This window comes from Toxotes jaculatrix, chromosome 11, assembly GCF_017976425.1.
Source record: "Toxotes jaculatrix isolate fToxJac2 chromosome 11, fToxJac2.pri, whole genome shotgun sequence".
In the NCBI taxonomy this organism is placed as follows: domain Eukaryota; kingdom Metazoa; phylum Chordata; class Actinopteri; family Toxotidae; genus Toxotes; species Toxotes jaculatrix.
Genome location: NC_054404.1, coordinates 10,254,723 through 10,273,721, shown reverse-complemented (window position 1 = coordinate 10,273,721; position 18,999 = coordinate 10,254,723). Strand labels below are relative to the sequence as shown.

Sequence of the window (18,999 nt, the reverse complement as noted above, 5' to 3'; positions counted from 1 at the left end):
AGCTATGAAAGTCTTTGATAAGCTTTCAACTTCCGTGTTGTGTCTCAAGTGCAAAAGCAACACATGGACTGACATTGATAACATGCTGAGACACAGCATTTCCTTCGTTATTATGTCCCAGAAGAGTCACTTCAGACAATCCAGGCAGGGTCTGACCATCATCATTAGCTTCCCTCTGATGATATAGACTGCCAGAGCAAATGATGATGATAAGAAAGGAATGAGAGGAGTAGGGATGTGCTGTTGTGATGCTAGTGAGTAGTAGAGATGCTGGCTTTCCAATTATTGGTTTTGGGTGATTTATTTGCCAATATATGACTTTGTTTATGAACACTGGCGCTGGCTGTTGGCACCATCAAAAATCCCAATGAACTAAGCTGAAAAGCACACCTATTCACACTGACTGGCTGGCTCAGCAGTTTGTGTCCATGATGCCAGTGTTCTAGTCAAGTCAATTTTATATTTATACTGTATAACTCAAAATCACACATCACAACAATCACCCAAATGTGATTGTTGTGATCTCCTGGGTAGACTGCTCTGAATGACATTTATACATGGAAAACGGAAACACCACTAGTACAATAACATAATGAACAAGAAATATAACAATATTAGGTAAATTGAGTGCAAACATGAAGACTATGTATTCAGGAAAATGTCAATCAATTTCCAGGTACAGCCAAACACAGGGTGAGTGGCTGAGAGAAAAATATGAAACCAACCTCTGTTTTTTAATGCATTAATTAACTTTTACTAAATTAAAAAAAACATTATTTTAGGATAAAGATCTGTTGTTTAGTGATTGCTTACAATTTGCAGCATGCTAATATACTGCTCAGTGTTATGATGAGGTGAAATGGGTCATACATCAACAGAATACCATTAATGTTGTGCTGTAGCCTACTGTGTATACAGAAAGAAAACAATAAGAGACATGAATTTTTACCAAGCCAGGGCAATTAGGTCAGCGCTACCAGAAGCTGGTTGGCAGAGCTGACTTGTAACTCAAAAGAACTCTGTGGAAATTATCACACAGAGGAAAATTTTATTTGATGGCTGACGTTTGGTTCTCCCCATGCCCGCTCTCTTTTTTCCCTACAACTCTGTCCCCATCTCAGCCTTTTTTCTGCTGTCTGAGAAAAGCCAGGACAAAAAAGATCATACATTTCTGGATAGGAAAAGGGACACAAACAACCCCTCCATAATTTCATCAGCATTCAAAAATCCACCTCACTCAACCACTACTCAAGAGAAAGGAAGAGGCATAAAATATTTAAGTGGTCAGTGGTTTTTACCTTCCTCTTAATAAGCAAGCAAATATGGAGAGAAGAGACACAGGAAGACAGAAATTGCAGGACCCTGCCAGACACGTTTCTCACTAATTGATTAAAACCTCTTTTGTCTGGATCCTCAGGCTCCCAGCTATGCAAGGACAAGCTGTGTTGCAGCACTGTATCCCTGCTTTTTGTTTACTCTTAATCTGCCCCACAGTGTTAAAATTGTTTTATAGAGGGATGTTTACTTTATGGTTTCATAGTGATACTGTAATGGTGCGCAAAAAACATGGCGACACAATCAAATTAACTGGAGACTGTAGTTGTTGGCATTGCCACTGTAATCTTTTAAAACCAGACATGACAGAAATCTTGCTGAAATAGATTCACACATTCTCCTTCAGTTCATTGTCTATGTGGCAGAAATATAACAATCACATCACAAGCTCCCAGCAACCTAGCAAAAATAATAACTTCAAGCAGGTGCTGATGGAGCACACGATGAATCAAAGAATGATTAGCTGGTACACTTGATGAGTGTGCAGTATACAGAGCCCTACTTCGTGCTCTCATTTTTCAACCCTTCAGAACTCCAGTGTGATTCACCAGAAGAGATTTTTTGCATTGCTGCATGTTCAGATTCAGGCTACATATGGGGCTCGTTCAATCCAGCTATTATGAATAATGAGCTCTCTAGTCTATAACTCTCTATATATGGGGCAGGTTCCCCTGAGGGAAGTAGAAATGCTTCAGATTCACCCACCATTATGGTTGTGAACAGGACGCACCATTAAATCAGTGGCTGAGAGTCTGTCAGACACCAGGCACTATACAGAGAGCATTCAATAATGACATACTAACCAGCAGTAGCCGGATCACAATTTAACACATCATAAACAAGTCTCAAGTATTTCAGGTCTGGCAACACTGATGATCAGTTAAGATGTGACACATATCATTACAGAAACTTTGAATGTTTTGATAAATGTAAGTTTGGAACAAAAAGGGTGTTAGACAAAAGACAAACAAAAGAAATCCACAATATAATCAAGTACTATAAATATACTGCATCACCTCTGGATGAGCCACTAAATATGTGTTAACAGGGCCAGTATATCAGTTGATAGCAGCTTTTTTCAGATATACTTGTGATGGTGTATCTGTCGTCTGATACGTAAGAAATGTGAGTACAGAAGTACCAAAGATATCTTTGAAATACTTTAGAAACAGTGCCATGACATCCAGTGTACCATATAAAGCCACAAACTCAGCAGAATGAAAGATCAACTGTTGGTTTGACTGGGATGGATTGCCTCTAACCTGCACCATTGTGGCTCTAGACAATACCATTAGCGGCATCCTGTCTGTCTGACAACATCTTTTCATTTGTGGTGGCTGGGGAGAGGAGGCAGGACACTATCACGCATGATCAGTCAACCTTTCAGACCCAGCCGCTCAAGTGGAGTTCAGTACTCCAGCTGTGGGCAGGAATAAACTCCCCAGGCCAACTAAGTGGCATTAATCATTCTAATCTTTGTCATCATCACCATCAAGATCATCATCATTAACACCGTAATTATGACAATTACCACTGTATATCTTGATTATCATATTCACATCAAAGCTTCCTCCACCTTTAGCTTCACTGAGCACAGAGAGGGATATTTTCTACTCTCATGCTTATGTTTAAATAAACATGAGCCCAGCAGTCAGTGAAGTGCTGCATTTTTATGGTGTTTTTAGAAAGCTGTGTGTGTGCCCTCTTGAACCGTCAAACATCAGGTGTATTGGATTCAAAGCAGTGTGTTCACAACAACTTGGCACAAGTGGTTAGAAAAATAGATGATGTTAATCGAGGTGTCGGTAATTTTCTTGTCAGATTTTAAGATGAGGCTTTACAGTTTGGCAGTTGCAGGCGAAGAGAGGCAGGAAGAAAGTACTGGTCAGGTTCTGCTCGGACTGTTTGGCCACAGGAGCTTTAAATTAGAAATGTGGAGGAGCAGGAGGACAGCAGGGAAATGCGACGGGCATTATTTAGCGGTGCGCTCAGATGCATTCGTCTTTCCTTCCGTTTGTGGTTCTGGCAGAGCCCCTCCTGAGTGCGGCAGTGAAATTGTTTTGTGCATGCTGTGTGTGTTTGTGTGTGGCTCCACTTGCACTCACGTGTCTTGTGCACCTGTGTGTGCAAACAAAGATAATTCAGCGTTCTGATTGGGAATGTATCCCCGCTTTGTGTTTGGAATACCAGAATGCCAAATTATACCTTGTGAAGGAGCAGTGGGGGCACTGTGTCTGCTGCAGCCACTGGAAAGAAAACATGAATCCTTTCTGTAGTCGTGTATGTGATTTGGGAGCAAGAGGCAGGCTAGAGAGAGAGAAAGACAGAGTGGGAGCTTTTAAAAGCCCACCTGCTCAGAGCCCAAAACTCATCCTCCTCAATCAGCAACCATGTTTTTGTACATCAGGCTAATATGGAAGTAAATAAACTCTGAAGTGCTGCCTTCTCCATCACCCTCTACTGCATCAGGAATAAATATTTCAAAAGTATTAAACATCGTCTCTTTAAACGAATGCTTTTTCTTCATATGACACAAACAAGAAATACAAGGATGATTTTAACCAAAGCTGTGTATTGTGCTCTTCTTTTATTAAGTGTCTTCTCTGACCTCTCTCTCTACAGGATTGGCCTTCTTCTTTTGGGCAAGCCTCTGGACAGGGAGACCACTGATCAGTATCGTCTGATTGTCACAGCCTCTGATGGCAACCCTGGAGGGGTGAGGCACAACCCTCTTTATGAAACCACTGGCCAGGATTCCTCAGGGTCGACGATCCTCAAACATTTTGGACACATTAAACTCAAATTATATCTTCTCATACAAGTTTATTAGCTCAGAAATTTAGCTCACTGAAAGTGGTTCGATAGCCTGGAAAATCCAATAGTGCATTTGAGTTTAATACTCATTGTGATATTGTGATATTTTTCACAGATTCATCAAATTTGTGGTCGCACTAAGAGTCTGCAGCTCAGCTTATTTGTGCCAAACCAATGGGACACCAGAACAGTAAGGGCTGTTTGCCCATTTAAGTCTGTATAATTCTATATATGTAGAAATTTAGATTTTCTTTAATAACCTGTTGTTAACCATAGTTCCTTCCCTTTTATTCCATTCCCTTCATTTAAAGGTTTTGACTTTGCAATTACGAAGGCAATGGCCAATTACTACCTTGTGATAATAAAATAAGTTTTTTTTCTGGCAAGTGGCAAATGCTCACTTAGAACTACACATTAAGTTTAGTTAAAATACACCAAGTTTGTTGTCTGTTTTACATCTGACAAAGCTTTATTTAGTACAGCTATTGTAGTTTCAGCTATCAGAGCAGTTTCCGTCTACAGATTTAGAACAGTTGCGTGTCGTTTTGCATGTCTTGTGCTCAAGAATGAGAACAAGCTCAGATTGATTGCATGGATATAGATGCAAACCAGTGGAAAGGAGCACTAGTGCTGCATTGTGCTTTTGAGCTTTCTTCATATGCACTCACACCTTGGTTTAGAGCAACTCTATTTCTTCAGTGAGTTCTCCAGTGATTTGATACTGCACTTCCATAAAATTGGGTGACTCGTTTAAAAAAGAAATTGAAGAAGCAGACGCCCTGATATCCAGGCTCTTAGCTCCTGATATATGTCAACTTCATACATTTTCCACAATATCATCTCTTACTTATACTCTACCTATCTAGTATAAATCCCCAGTTCTTTCAAGATCTGCATCTCCAATTTGTAACACAGGGCCACACAACACACTACACTAACCATGACTAGTAAATTGATATGTAAGAATAAAATCAGTTGAGTGCCCCTTTGAAAAGCTGCTACTTATACAGTGTCATCATTCGAGTAGCAGGCTCTTGATTGTGTACATTCACAGAGCTGCCTTTGTAACTTAGCCTCGAGAAACAGCAGACACTATAACCGAAAGTGAATGCTGGCTGCTCCGTCTCCCACCGAGAGCTAATAATCATATAAACCTTCTTAATTTAATTAGACTTCACCTCACTTGGCTCAGTTTTTTCAGCTGTCTCTGTTCCAGGCAGAGGTGAAATGTGGTTTCCTTTTTAAGATGCTGTGTGTGATAGGTAATGAACATTAGCTGATGAGCCGTCACAGGAGTGATGTTGATTGCCCCCTTCTCACCTGAGCACACATAAACCCTTGGAACTACAGCTCCTTTTCATCTGTTGACAGGCTACGTGTGTTGGTCAAGTGGAGCTGTATAAGAAGCATTTGTGCTGCCGGTGTGTCCCTGTATTTGTGCCAGTAGAAGGTGCAGAGGACTCAGGGTCAGAGAGAAAAGAGCAAATAAATAAATAGAGTGTAAGATGGTGCTTCACCTCATGGAATGAGGCACCCACACGCTGGTGCACTTTGTCCTAATATTGATCAATATTGATTGGCACACTTTACCTGTATAGTGTGTGTTTGAGTGTGCCAACCGTCTTGTCTACAGAGTAAATTACTGACTGACTTGTGGAGGCTAAATGTCACAGCTAGAAAGACGTGGCATCACAACAGGAAGGACGTGGAATGAGGGAGAGGAGTGATGGTTTGCAGGGAGGGTGGAGGCGAGGAACTCATTCAGTGAGATGGAGAATGGTGAGGAAGGCTGGAAATGGGGAAAGAGTCAAAATAAGCACAGGAGGAGGGAACAGAAAGAAGAAAGCAACAGAGGGGGTGGGGGGGGGGCACCAGGGATCCAGATATGTAATTAGCAGAGAACTTTGGTAACTATGGGAACCTGACCAAAGAAGCAAAGCAAACCATTCTCCCCCGATACTACTCCTCTTTGAGTATAGACAAATCTGCACACATGCACCAACTTTTCTTCACAATACTTGTTGAATTTCAACTTTTAATCTTCTCGTGCATGAAACAAATTCTGCTTGTCTGTGTGACCAATTCAAAATTTGGATTCTTAAACAGTACGAGCTCTGATCATAACTGCCAAGCAGTCTCAGATTCCAGAAACTCACTCAGGGATGCTGGATAAAGCTGTTCTTCTTGCCCTCAGAGGAAGGCGTACATGACTTATAGCAGTCTGACCATATCAGTTCCTGCAACATAGCTTCTGGTCAGGGTTGTCACTTGAAAGGCAGAGCACCATTAGGTACCTCTGGACCTTTCAGACAGTGAGCATAGAAGACAAGACATCACAGAGCTCCATATAGTTTATGCTAAATAAATAATAGCTCTCGTTAATCACACTCGTGACCAAAGAGGAAGGAGTTTTGGCTTTCATAAGAACACCCATGCCATGACGGAGATGCTAATTGGTTTCAGGTCCTCTGTGAAATTCAAAATAAGTAGACCCAGCCACTGTGCCCTGCACCCTCTGGTGTCCTCTAGTTGGCAGCATGGGTTGCCATGTCAGTTCCTTCATGAAAAGACTGATTATGTATGTCTCTGAAGCTCCAACAAAGAAAACAACAATGGTGAAGGGATTCCCAACGGACAGTGAGATGAAGGTGACATTAACTAGGTCATTTTCTTCATGACGTGCTGCTGAATGTCTCATCTGCCAGGGCAACTTCAAACAGCTGTCTTCTGGGGAAGTTTTTTTTTTTTTTTTTTTTCTCAAGGGCCAACTCCTCCCATAACCCACCTATCCCTCTTCCCCCAAAGGAGACCATTTACACCATTATTTGCTTACAGCTTTGTCCCAGTGCACTGAGAGATTATAGATTGTGCAAATTCAGCCATTTTTTTATGTTGATTTATAGTAGTGCTATAGGTGTGTGCACTGTGTCATTGTTTGAAGGTTAGCTGCAGTACAGTGGTACACAGTGGCCCTGCAAATGACTGAACACCTCAAAGGATGCTGGAGGAGATTTGCCTTGCCCAGTGAGCTTTGAGATCAAACAAACCCACATAAAAACACTGAACATTATACAAAACATACAAACGTAATTTGAATAAAATATAATCTACAACTACAACAACTTTGCTCTAAAAGTAAAAGTTTATACTCAGGAAGGAAGGTGTGAAGGCCTACCAGATCTACGAGGCTCCCTCCTCCTTTCTCTGTGTGACATTTAAGAATACTTTTTAACATTTAGGGTAGAGCTGTTGTTCTAAATGTTGCTATTTTCTATGCAATGATATGCTTTTTTTTTAATTATATATGAATCTAATGGTGTTCTTTACAGGGTTTGCTACAGCCAAAGTGGACCACCTCATGTGGAGTAAACTATAGCTTAACACCTCTGCCAACCAATTTCCTAGGGAAAACCCTTGGCAATGCCTCCTAAACCCATTGCTTTATTAGACAGTAACATACAGTATTAGCATTCAGTTCATCTGAATGGTTGATGATATTTTCCCTACAAAGTAACACATCTTTCATCTTTTATGAAATTTACAAATTTTGGTTTTAAATGCCAGCTTCCTGGTATTTCCTGTTAAGTGTTTTTCTGACAGCAGTAACAGTTAATATTGTCTGCTTGTGGGTAACAGCAGTAGTTTTTTGTTGTTTTTATGCATCACAAAAGCTCACGTTCACACTCTTATTCATAATTTTTATCTTAATTCTGACAGGATCAAATGTACTTTTTAAAATCATTTTTCATCAGTGAGTTTTTAGCAGTCGACCTTGTTTGATCCTTATTCTTTTAAAATTGCTTCTTGGGCACAAAACAGTCTCATTTTCCAAAGTCATCACAAAAGATAAAAGTTGGTTCCACACTTAAACCAGATGATGATGTTCAAATTGATTTGAGTTTAAGATGGTTGTATTAAAATACTTCATTTAAAGGAACACTGACTAACAATGGTCTTAATTGTGTTCTTTGTTTTTGTTTTCTTTAGACATCCACTACCACTGTGAACATTGTCGTCACTGATGTCAACGATAATGACCCTGAGTTTAACCTCACCATGCCCACTAATTTTACAGTGCGAGAAGAACAGGCCAATTTATTCATAGGAGAAGTCAGGGTAAGTGTAATGTTTTATAAGAATTATGTTTTTGTTGTTGTTGTTCTTTTGAAATAACTAAACTGTTTTCCTCCACACACATATCACCCCCATGCCCCCTTTCCCCTTTCAGGCATCTAGATTACATTTGTTCTTTGTATTGTTGTATATCCAGATGTTTTGTACTGGCCACACAGCTGCAATTGTACCTCAGTCTTTCTTGTTGTTGCTCATTTAAAAATTACCTCACATTTTCCAACATGGTCAATCTTGTTGGACAGATTTGTTACTCAAAGCTGTTGACTGGCTTGGTTCAGCTCCACTGAGCTGGCAGATTTTTCTAATTACTATTAATTGACCTGATGTTTGTCTGTGTATTAATCATGGAATAATGACAGGACACATCCTCTGTCAGTATGGGCATACATTACAAGCTTAAAAAGTGGCAGATGAGGCAGTAAAATCCAGGGGTCTTGTTTTTTTTATTGCCTCTTCTTCTCATACAGTTTCACTCCCTGATTTTAAATCAGATTTCCTTCCAACCCACTGTTATGAAAGACTTTTGCAACTCAATATAGTTCAGAGTTACATTTTAAAACAGTGAAGCAAGAGACAACCAAAGAGGTTCGGGGCACTTTGATGCAAGTTCATAATATCAAAAAAATAAAAAAGACTAATTATAGCGGGAATTTAAAAAAAAAATTATGATAAAGGAGTATAATCAATTTGAGAATGACTTACCAGGTCTAATGGACATGTGCAGGGGATTGAGTACTTCTTGAGTTATTGAATGACACTGTTTGATATACCAGTGTTTCTTGGTTAGGTGTTGGTAACCTTAAACTGTTAACAATTAAACACTTCATTCATGTTTTAAGTACATTTTGATTAGAGTATTTGTTTCTGGACCATTTCAGTTCCTTGTCCTTGTAATTGCTTATGGAAACAAAAAATTGCCAAGGGTAAACAACTTTCAGGATATACACTTTTAACATTAGACATCCTATTACAATTTTCAATGGGTAATAAAATGGACGACCAGTTGATGTTGTGAGTTTATGAACTGTGAAATAAGACAAAAGGACATATGAAGGAAGCTTGGTGTTTGCATGAGGCAAAGCTACCTACAGTCTCACTCTCAAGTGTTTCCTCAGAAATGCAGCCAGCAGCTAGATTAGGGCTTAGTCCACACCCCGTCTCTCTCTCTCTCTCTCTCTCTCTCTCTCTCTCTCTCTCTCTCTCGCTCTCTCTCTGTCCTGCCTTGGAAGCTTTTCTCAGCTGGCACCTTGCCAACTTGGGCTGAGGTTGTGCCTTTCTGACTGAAAAGAAAAGTACATTAAAGTACTTAGCTCAACACAATCCTGCTCTCCATGCACATGCACGTAGAGAGGCTACAGCTTAGTCCTGTTGTAGCTGATCAAGAAGGGATGGGGGCTTTTTTTTCTATTTTCCATTTTTTTTTAATGCAGCACTGTTTCATAAAATCACACATTTTTGTTGCATTACAACATTTGCTGATGGCTGACCATAGATACCCATCTATTGTTTCACTTGGTTTACCCCTATTTGACCAAATTCTGTGAGACTGTAAGACTGCTCACCATATCTATGCAGATGACACCCAGATTTTCCCAAATGCTTTTTTTTTTTTTTTGCCAAATAGCTATGATCTTACAGACTTAATGCGTCAATGCTTAGAGCAAGTAAATGAATAGATGTGAGTTCAGCTATATAAAGACAAAATAGAGATACAGAGAGAGAGAAAGTTGGAAATCTTTCAGTGCAAAATAATCTAAAACAAATAGCAAGACTTATAGGTTCTGTGTCTTCATTTTATGTCTTCATCTTATGCTTGATGCGGGGGTGAGGTAGTCTGTAATCTGATCTTTCCAAAAATAAAAGATAAACTGCAGCTCGCTCAAAATACTGCTGCTAGAGAAGAACTTAGTACATTATGCCTTTTCTTAATTTTTTACATTGTCTTTCAGGTTGTCACAGAATAGATTTTAAAATGCTGTGCTTATTTAACAAATCACTTTATGGCTTATGGCATAAATACATTTCTGATATGCTTGAAGAGTTCAAACCCAGTACGTGCCTTAGATCTTTAGGAAGCACTCATCTAATAGTGCCTAGAGTCAGAACCAAATGTGGTGAAGCTGTATTTAGCTTCTGTTCTGCACATAGATGAAAATTTCCTTATATTCTTCAATTCTCCCCAACTTGAGCCACTTTCAAATTTAAACAAAACTCTGCCTTAGACGATCTATTTATTAATACCTCGAAACTGTTTGCTAATTGAACAATCCTTCTGTCTTGAATTCCCTTTATCTTGATGTGCATTATTCTATTTTAATTTTACTCTTCATTCATCATTTTGAATGTTGTTTTAATTGATTCTTGTGCCTTTTTGTATATTGGATATATTATTGCCTCTGTTTAAAGGGTGCAGTAGAAAAGGTTATGTTTGAATTAAATACTTTTTTTTAAAACATGACATTTCTGTTGTCAGGTTATCAGACTTGAAGGCAAGTGTATTATAAGAAACACACACCAAACCAGCCATAAAGCCATAATTGTTGCAATACATTGCAACCTACTATTTCTGTGTCCACCTGCATCCTGCTTCTAGTATCCCCTTCACAGCTTCTTTCTGGTTGGTTTCCTTCGCTTAATCCTTTCATGGTAGAGAGACGTTTTCCTCATTTTTCATGTGAGGAGCACATATTGAATTGCATTTTAAGAGATCATGTTCATTGGCCAGAGTATGAGGAGACCATACCCTGCAGCATGAGGCTTCAAAATAAGCCAACACCTTGGCTGTAACATGGATAACACAATTGTATTTTAACAAGTATTTTTGCAATGGGCTGTGAAGTGTTAGTGTCTTTCTCCAAGATTTTATTTATAGATGCAGACAAGGTGCAAGGGTGATAGGCTCATATTTTGTTATAGCTCTGGGCTCTTAGTTTAATAAATTACCCCATTTCAGCAGTAAAGACATGGCATTTAGATTCTTAGTGCCAATAAGTGTATATAACGTCTGTGTGAAAATGCCCCTTTGTCATATTTTCACATTTTCTTAACTCTCACTTGCCCTCATTAATTCATCCGCAAGGTGCACAGGTAGTCAAGAAGGATAAAATATAGAAATATAAATGAGAGAAGCATTGGGTCTTTTTTTTTCCAATCTGACAGACACCACACTCTGAGGTTGCAACAAAGAAGGTAGACAAAATGTTGAACGGTTTGTTAACTAATAATGAAGTTCATGTAAGGTAAGAACAGAAGGAGTGGGTGGGGAAGATGCTGCTGCTCAGATCTGTCAAGTTCGCACACTGGGTTCGTCACACCTGACTTTGACAACTTTCCAAACTCCATGCTCCAATGGTGAAAGAGAAAATAGGAAAAGCAAAAAAGTTGTGGAGCCAGAGCATCATCGTTTAACATCCACCACTTAAGTGTTTCTCTGTGTTTCATCAGCAGTCCTGATAGGCTGACAAATGCTCTATAACTGCTAGCTCTTATTCTGTGGGACTGAATAACCTCTTGTGATGTGGAGATTTTTTTTTTTTTTTTTTTTTTTTTTTTTAGGAGCCTTGCGTGCAAGTGTGTGTCTGTTACATGTTTGTCTTACTGAGCAAATGTCTCTATCAAAACAGGAACCTACAGCTCTCCGTCATGTCACACCAAGTAAATATCAAGTGACAGATGAAGGAATGAATGAGATAATGACAACTTGAATTAAGCTACTGTACTATTTGTGTCAGTAATTTTGCATTTCAATGTGATGTGTTACTGTAAAATCTGTTCATTTTTTTTCCTGTAGCGTCTTAAATTTACCTGGAGGGAGTAATAATGCAAAGCCTCAGGCAATTGCCAAAGGTGAAGATGGCTGCAGTGCAAATGCATTATGCCATTAAGTAGCTTAATGCTTGCCCTGTAGAATTTTGGATTATTGTAATTGGAACTGGTTCCCACCTGTTCTTATTTTACACGCAGTCACAGAGTGGAGACGATTTACTGGGTTATCACAATTGACAGCACTGCTGGTTGTGCTAACAGAGTAATTTGTTCTGTGACTGACAAATCCTACACCATACAAGCCCTTCCTGTTTGTTCATAGCGGGGAGCCATAATCTAAGCATACAGATGACCGGAGGACAAATGGATTAGCATTCATGTCAGACACGTCACGGAAGCATCATGTAGAATTGTTGCTAATTGGAGAGGCTGTTGTTGAACTTAACGCCATTTATTTTTTTAGCTGAGCAGATTCCTTGATAAAGTGAATTTGATTTCTTTATCCTGCTGCCAACTAAAGGCAAGCACTGCTATGCTACATTTCCCTGGGTTAACACACATGCAGTTATTCCTTTTCTTTGGTCTTGAGAGGAAGACATCAATGTTTCATATTGTGTTTGAAAATACTTTGCCCAGGGTGTAACGAGACATCATTCTGCCAGCAGTATAAGTGGGCAATTCAGACTAAATTTTAGGTTTTGAGCATTTAGCATCCAAAGCAAGATGAATATGCTCTTTTTGTAAATGCAAAAAGACTAAAAACCCACTGGACCCAGCACACAAAAAAAATTCTCAGGTATTATATTAGAGGTCTGCATGGGCCCGTTTCTTAAGGCTGCACCCACCTGTTCAAGCCACTTTTTGTGCTGCAGCCACCCTCACCTGCAGGATGTTGTGCCGCTCCCACAATCAATGTACCTAGCCTGCCCAAACTCTCACAATCAGAAGTCTGTGTCTCTAAACATCACCAATTAACCAAACTTCTGGGTCCTGACTGAAAAACTTTGTCAAAGATTTCCATAAATACACCTTCAGTATGAAGAAGACTTAAGCTGTGATTTCAAGACTAGTGTCAAATAGTCAGAAAATATCCACATAACTTGGCGGAAACAATAATTTGATGCTAACAAATTGGGCGAGAGACAGCTCACAAACCAAAGGCTATGCAGTCTGCACTAAGGCCAGGCTTTACCACAACCATGTTTGTTATGTCTGCCAAAATCTGCTGCAGGTCTTGCCCCATAGAACATACCATACTGTCCATTAGCTTCTACAGAAATATGCAAATTTGTTATTTGATTTTATTGGCTGTGAATTAATTAGATTACACTTCTTACAAGGCAACAAGCAGTGAGAATTTTTGTTATGTAACCACTGCAGGGAAGGAGTGATCCATATGCACATATTGACTCGATGTGCTTTAGTCTGTTTTGCAAAGGCTTAAAGCTGAGGTCCAATTTTTAGCCTTGGCTTTGAATATTTGTCAAGCAATCCATGTACAACAAATTGGGGGCAGCTTTTATCAACCATATGTGTATATGTACCCTCTTTTACTGTTCCTCTTGGAACTTTTTTTCCCCTCTTTGTGCAATCTTATACTTACTTGCACTGAGGTTTTAACAGACAGATGAAATGAGACTTGATCTCCCTCTGTATTTTCTCCTCTCACTGCCTCTCTCTCAATTACCACCACAATGATGACATTAGCAGTAAGAACACACACACATACGTATGTACACAGGCATTATAATAGCCTGTCTTATCCACACAGGAATTAAAATTCGTACTTCTGCTCTGCAAAAATCACAGTATCGCAGAGTAGGGCCATGTGCCTTCATTTCTTTTTTCTCCATTTTTAATTTACTCTCTTTATTTTACAAATGTCGTGCTTGCTATTAAATTGCGATTGAGCTTTCAATGATTTCCTTTTGATGAAGTGCGAAGTTTGCATGAAAAAGGGTTCTGGTCTGTTACAAAGACTCAATACGAAGAACAGGAAATGAGACTCAAACGTGTGAAACTTCTTTCAATGTAGCTACAGCACCATAACCTACATGGGCTTGTACTTGAAGCCATGTAGATTATGGTGCATAAACTCAAACTCACAGCATCTGTTGTTTGCCTGAAGGGAAATACCTCTGCACATGTCTGCATGACGTGCATGACGTGTTATTTATATGCCGTGTATTCACCTCTGTTATTATTAATGTATGTAAATGGATTTTCAGTGTTTCCCACAGGTTGTCAGTTTACTTCAGCAGCGTCGGGAGGGAAGGGGGCTGTATTGACTTTTATTAACGTTTTATTTAGTGAGCCCCATAACTCACTTTTTTTCACATGCAAAGTCTCTCAGTCCACTGTAAGATAATGGCCACTGCAACATTAGCAGACTATTATGTTTCCATCTTATTATCCAGGCTATATTTCACATTGTACCTCTATTTAGTTTGCATTGGCACAGACCACTGTTTAAACAAGTGGAGATATGGTGGTGCAATAAATTATGGTCTTTGTAGCTCAATGACTTACTTTGGGAACATTAAAGGGTGATTGTTTGAAAACTACATCAGCGAAAACGGTAACTATCAAACATCACATCACCAATGCTGAAGTCACACATCAGACTTGAGGGGGAGCTGGTTTATGTGGATGAGCTGTCCACATATTAATATTACAGGGGAAACATTTTTCCTTATATTTCCTCACTGACCCCTCAGAGGTAATCATATATTTTCCTTTCACAGAGCTCTCTGATCATTTTCTATCTCCACAGGCTACAGATCCAGATGCAGGAGCTAATGGCCAGGTGCGCTACCGGATCGTGAATCATCCTGACTTGTTTATAATCAGTGCAAACGGCAGCATCTACACAAGAGTGCCTCTGGATCGGGAGCTCAGGAGCCAATATGAATTGGTGGTAGAGGCCTCAGATGGGGCAGTGGATCCACGTCGGACCACCTTGACCATCTCAATTCATGTCACGGATATAAACGATAACAGCCCAGTCTTTTCCCAGCAAACTTATGTGGTGAACGTACCTGAGAACAGCCCTGTGGGAACTGTAATTCTTCGGCTAATTGTAAGTACTCATTTGTATGTGTTTGTTGCCAAAGTTGTTGTCTCCTGTCCTTCATCCCTGTGTGTCTCCCTTTATATCGTTCAGCATGGAAACTACTTGAAACAACTGTTGTATTAACAGGCTTTTACTGTCTTTTGACTTCCAGTGCAGGCAATTTAGTGTTTAAAATGTCAAGGAAACATACACAGCCTTTTATACACAGCAAAGAGGAACATTTTTTCTCCTGTCATGACAGGCCTCTGGGCATTTTTAGACAGAATAAGACTTAAAGCTGGATGATTTTTAAAGACTGGATTTTTAAAGTTATAACCAGTCTTAGAGGATCATTTTCCATCTCCCCTGACAAACAGTAAAATAATGCACATGCTGAAAAGCTTTCCAGCATGGTGAAACCTGTCTTTGGGTAGATTTAGCACAGTCAAATGTCAGTGCACATGTTTGCACAGAAGTGCAGCATAGGGAAACCCTGTGCATGAAAAGAAAACACAGCAGAGGGGCAAGTAATTGCCGGCATATTGTGAGTGACATTTCTCAGTGAGGGAAAAAGCAGGGGAGTTTGAAGCAGGGGGGCGGGTTCAAGGTGTGAGGTGTGAGTGACAGTGGCACTGTGACACCATTAATCTCCTAGACAACGACACCTAAACTCTAAACGGACGGGGGTTGCTGGCAAGACACCTAAAGAGCAAAAGTGAGATAGTGAGATAGACTGAGAAAAGGAAGTGGCTGAGATAGGTGGAGCGCTACTGCTTAGACCTGAATGTATTAGCTCGCTCTGTTGGTCCACCTCTTTGATGATTGGTTCCCAGAGGATGAAACCTACTGCCTTTGATAATCCCCTAAATTTTCCTCTACTGCCACCAAGGTCGACATTTTTGACTCAGAGCTAGATATCTTGACAACTATTTGATGGCTTGCCATGAAATTTACTCCGGGCGGGGGGGGGGGGGACTAACAGGTCAAAGTTTTCACTTGACGTCAGCTCCACCAAATTTTGTACAGACGTTCATGGTTCCCAGACGATGTATTCTGATTACTTTAGTAGTCCCTGAATTTTCCTCTAGTGCCACCATGAGGTTGACATTTTTGGTTTTCACTGAAATATCTTGACCGTTATTGAATGGAATGTGGATACTGACCTGGTCTTTTATCAAGGCCTGTCATTAACAGAAAATGTCTGTATGTTGTATGTATGTATATTACTGGCATTACTATCAGCCTCAGCTGTACTTTTTGTTTAATGCTAATTATAGAAATTTCACATGCTAACACACTAAACCAAGCTGGTTAAAACTATGCCTGCTAGCATGCTGATGTGAGCACTTAGCTTAAAGCACAGCTGTGCTTAAGTACTGCCTCACAGCAGAGCCACTACAGCTGCAGACTCTTAGTCTTGTTTTGCTTATCAATGAATAATGCTGTGTGTGTGTGTGTGTGTGTGTGTGTGTGTGTGTGTGTGTGTGTGTGTGTGTGTGTGTGTGTGTGTGTGTGTGTGTGTGTGTGTGTGTGGAGGGTGCATCCAGACAACAATATACGCTCCTGTTTCCATATACTCTGTCTAATAATCTGGTGTCGCAGAAGCCTGTGCAAATTATATCTACTTAGAGAATTATGATTTAATGCAATGAGGACCAACTTAAGCTTTCCTTAGTGATTTAATTTAATCAGAATCTATTAATGATTGATGTAAGTAACCCCTGCAGCATTAAAATGCATAATTAAAATAGAGACATTAATATTTATTGTCCACAGCCTTTACCCCCAGCTTATATGTCTGTATATAGGTTCCCAGTTTAAAATATATATGCTGTTCTTCCTCTCTTCCCTTTCATCACCCCACTTTCTCTTCACTCACGTCCTGTGTTGTCTTTAATGTACTTTAATTGTTTAATTCCTACTCATCCCTTTTCTCTTCCTCCTCCTCACCACAGGCGGTGGACTCAGACCTCTTCTCCAATGTCACGTATCGGATCAAGACTGAATCAGCCAGACAGCTGTTCTCTCTCAACCCTGTCACAGGGGAGTTAGCTGTGCTGCAGACCCTGGACTTTGAGGACCTGGCAGCTATGGGCATGGGGGCATCTTACACTTTCCAGGTGGAAGCTGTCGACCAAGGAGGGGTCATGCCTCCAGGGCAAGCTACCGTCACGGTCCGCATCACGGTAAGACCTCCCAGATAGTCAGTCCACCCCAACCTCTCATTTGCCTTTTCTCCTGCCATCTATCCTCATCGTCCCTCAGGATCTGCAGAACTGGCAGTGAATGTGGTGACTCATTAGCAGAGTTTTACAGTAGTAATAGCTTGCCTAAGCCACAGTCCAGAAGGGGATTGGAGACTTATTGTACAGTAAGGCACCTGCACTGCTATTGTGATATGAAATCCAGTGTTATGCTATTCCGTGCAAAAGCTGAATGAATTTCCTTTGTAAAGCATGTTTCGGCCTTCCGACCTGCTTGTCCGCACAACAAAGGACAAAGAGAATTGATGGATAGGTGTTTCTGCCTTGCACACAGTGCTATTCCAGATCTGAATGACTCATTAGCTTTGTGACAGCAATTATGGCATTTTTTTCAGGAGCTTGTGTTCCCTTTCCAACCTTTCAAAAGATTAACAGCTGAATCCCAACGAAAGGATTAGACTCCTTGTGTTGGGATACTATTCATGTGTGTATGCGTGAGTGTTTGTGCGTGTTAATGGGAGCATGTTTTCGCCCTGTGAGTAATTCTATGCTCCAGAATGTGTGCTCGCACATTTATCTCTACATGAATTCAGTCCACCCCTAGTGACCGTCTCAAAGTCTGCAGAATTAAGCTCTCGTTATTAGACTGAATGGGAAGAAGCGCCTAAGCTTATTCAGGCAGGCTTGCCGCATGGTCTGCCAACCTGTAGAGTGAGTTTGTCCTCCGATAAGGACAAGCTTTGTTGCAGTGTTCGTGCTGTCACCAAGGAACAGCGTTTGATAGGATAAGGCATCGCACAACCACTGATATCAAACCAATGTCTGCTGTTTGAAATGGCAGACATGAATTAGAATGAGCCTAATGGATTCACACAGGCTTCTCGGGGACTAGAGATGTAACTGATTCCACTTATTTGATGTCACTTGTGTTTGATTTCCCCTTGTACTGTTTTGTTGTTCTGTTTCGTCGGATGCCTTGCGGTGATGGATTGAGTGTCCTGCGTGTCTTGCTGTTCCGAATGAGTCTCTCAAACTTTTTCTTCTTTTGTTGCACTTCAGAGATGTAAGACAGATATTGTCTGTTCGTCTGTAGGCTTGTGAGTGTGTGTGTGTGTGTGCATGATAAAGAACTGTATGTGCATGTAAACGTTACATATGTATGTTTTAAGCAAAGACAAGTGTGGCTGTGGATGCATCTTGTTCACAGCTTCCTTGTGAACACTTGGAGCACAAGGATCAGGCATGTTGTTCAAAGCAAGAGTGGGATCATAGATTTTCTGCTAGGAAACACTAAACCTGTGTATAGATCAAAGGGAGGCTGGCCTCCACCACTAAGTTTATAGAACACATACTGTTGCCCATGGCACAGTCAAAACAGTGGAAAGTAAAGGAAAAAGTCAAGAGAAAGGAAGATCAAGCTCCAGCTGTTATACTATAGTGCTAAGCTATTCCTGAGAGATATGTGAATGGCTTACTGAGTTTTCATTCTCACACACTAAAGCAAGGGTTGCACAGTTAACAAGATTTCATTTCTTTGCAGGCCCACAATATGGCAGAGTTCTTCTGCGCATTATTTCCAGGGAGAAGGTGATTAAAAGCAGTGATGATGTTAAGTTCTCACATGTGTTCTGGGGAGTCGTAAATCACTGAATCCCAGAGAAAGTGTTTCATCGCCTGGAGTGAGCCTTATGCAGA

At 40.3% G+C, this 18,999-nt stretch overlaps 1 protein-coding gene across 1 annotated transcript in view; it reads left to right on the top strand.

Moving 5' to 3' along the window:
- Positions 1-18,999, top strand: part of pcdh15a (protocadherin-related 15a) — a 130,814-nt gene that overhangs the window by 56,959 nt on the left and 54,856 nt on the right. Inside the window, exons 17-20 of the mRNA XM_041049812.1 lie at positions 3,958-4,051; positions 8,137-8,265; positions 14,822-15,127; positions 17,056-17,286. Coding sequence (XP_040905746.1) covers positions 3,958-4,051; positions 8,137-8,265; positions 14,822-15,127; positions 17,056-17,286 — 760 coding nt within the window. The remainder of the gene's footprint in view (positions 1-3,957; positions 4,052-8,136; positions 8,266-14,821; positions 15,128-17,055; positions 17,287-18,999) is intronic.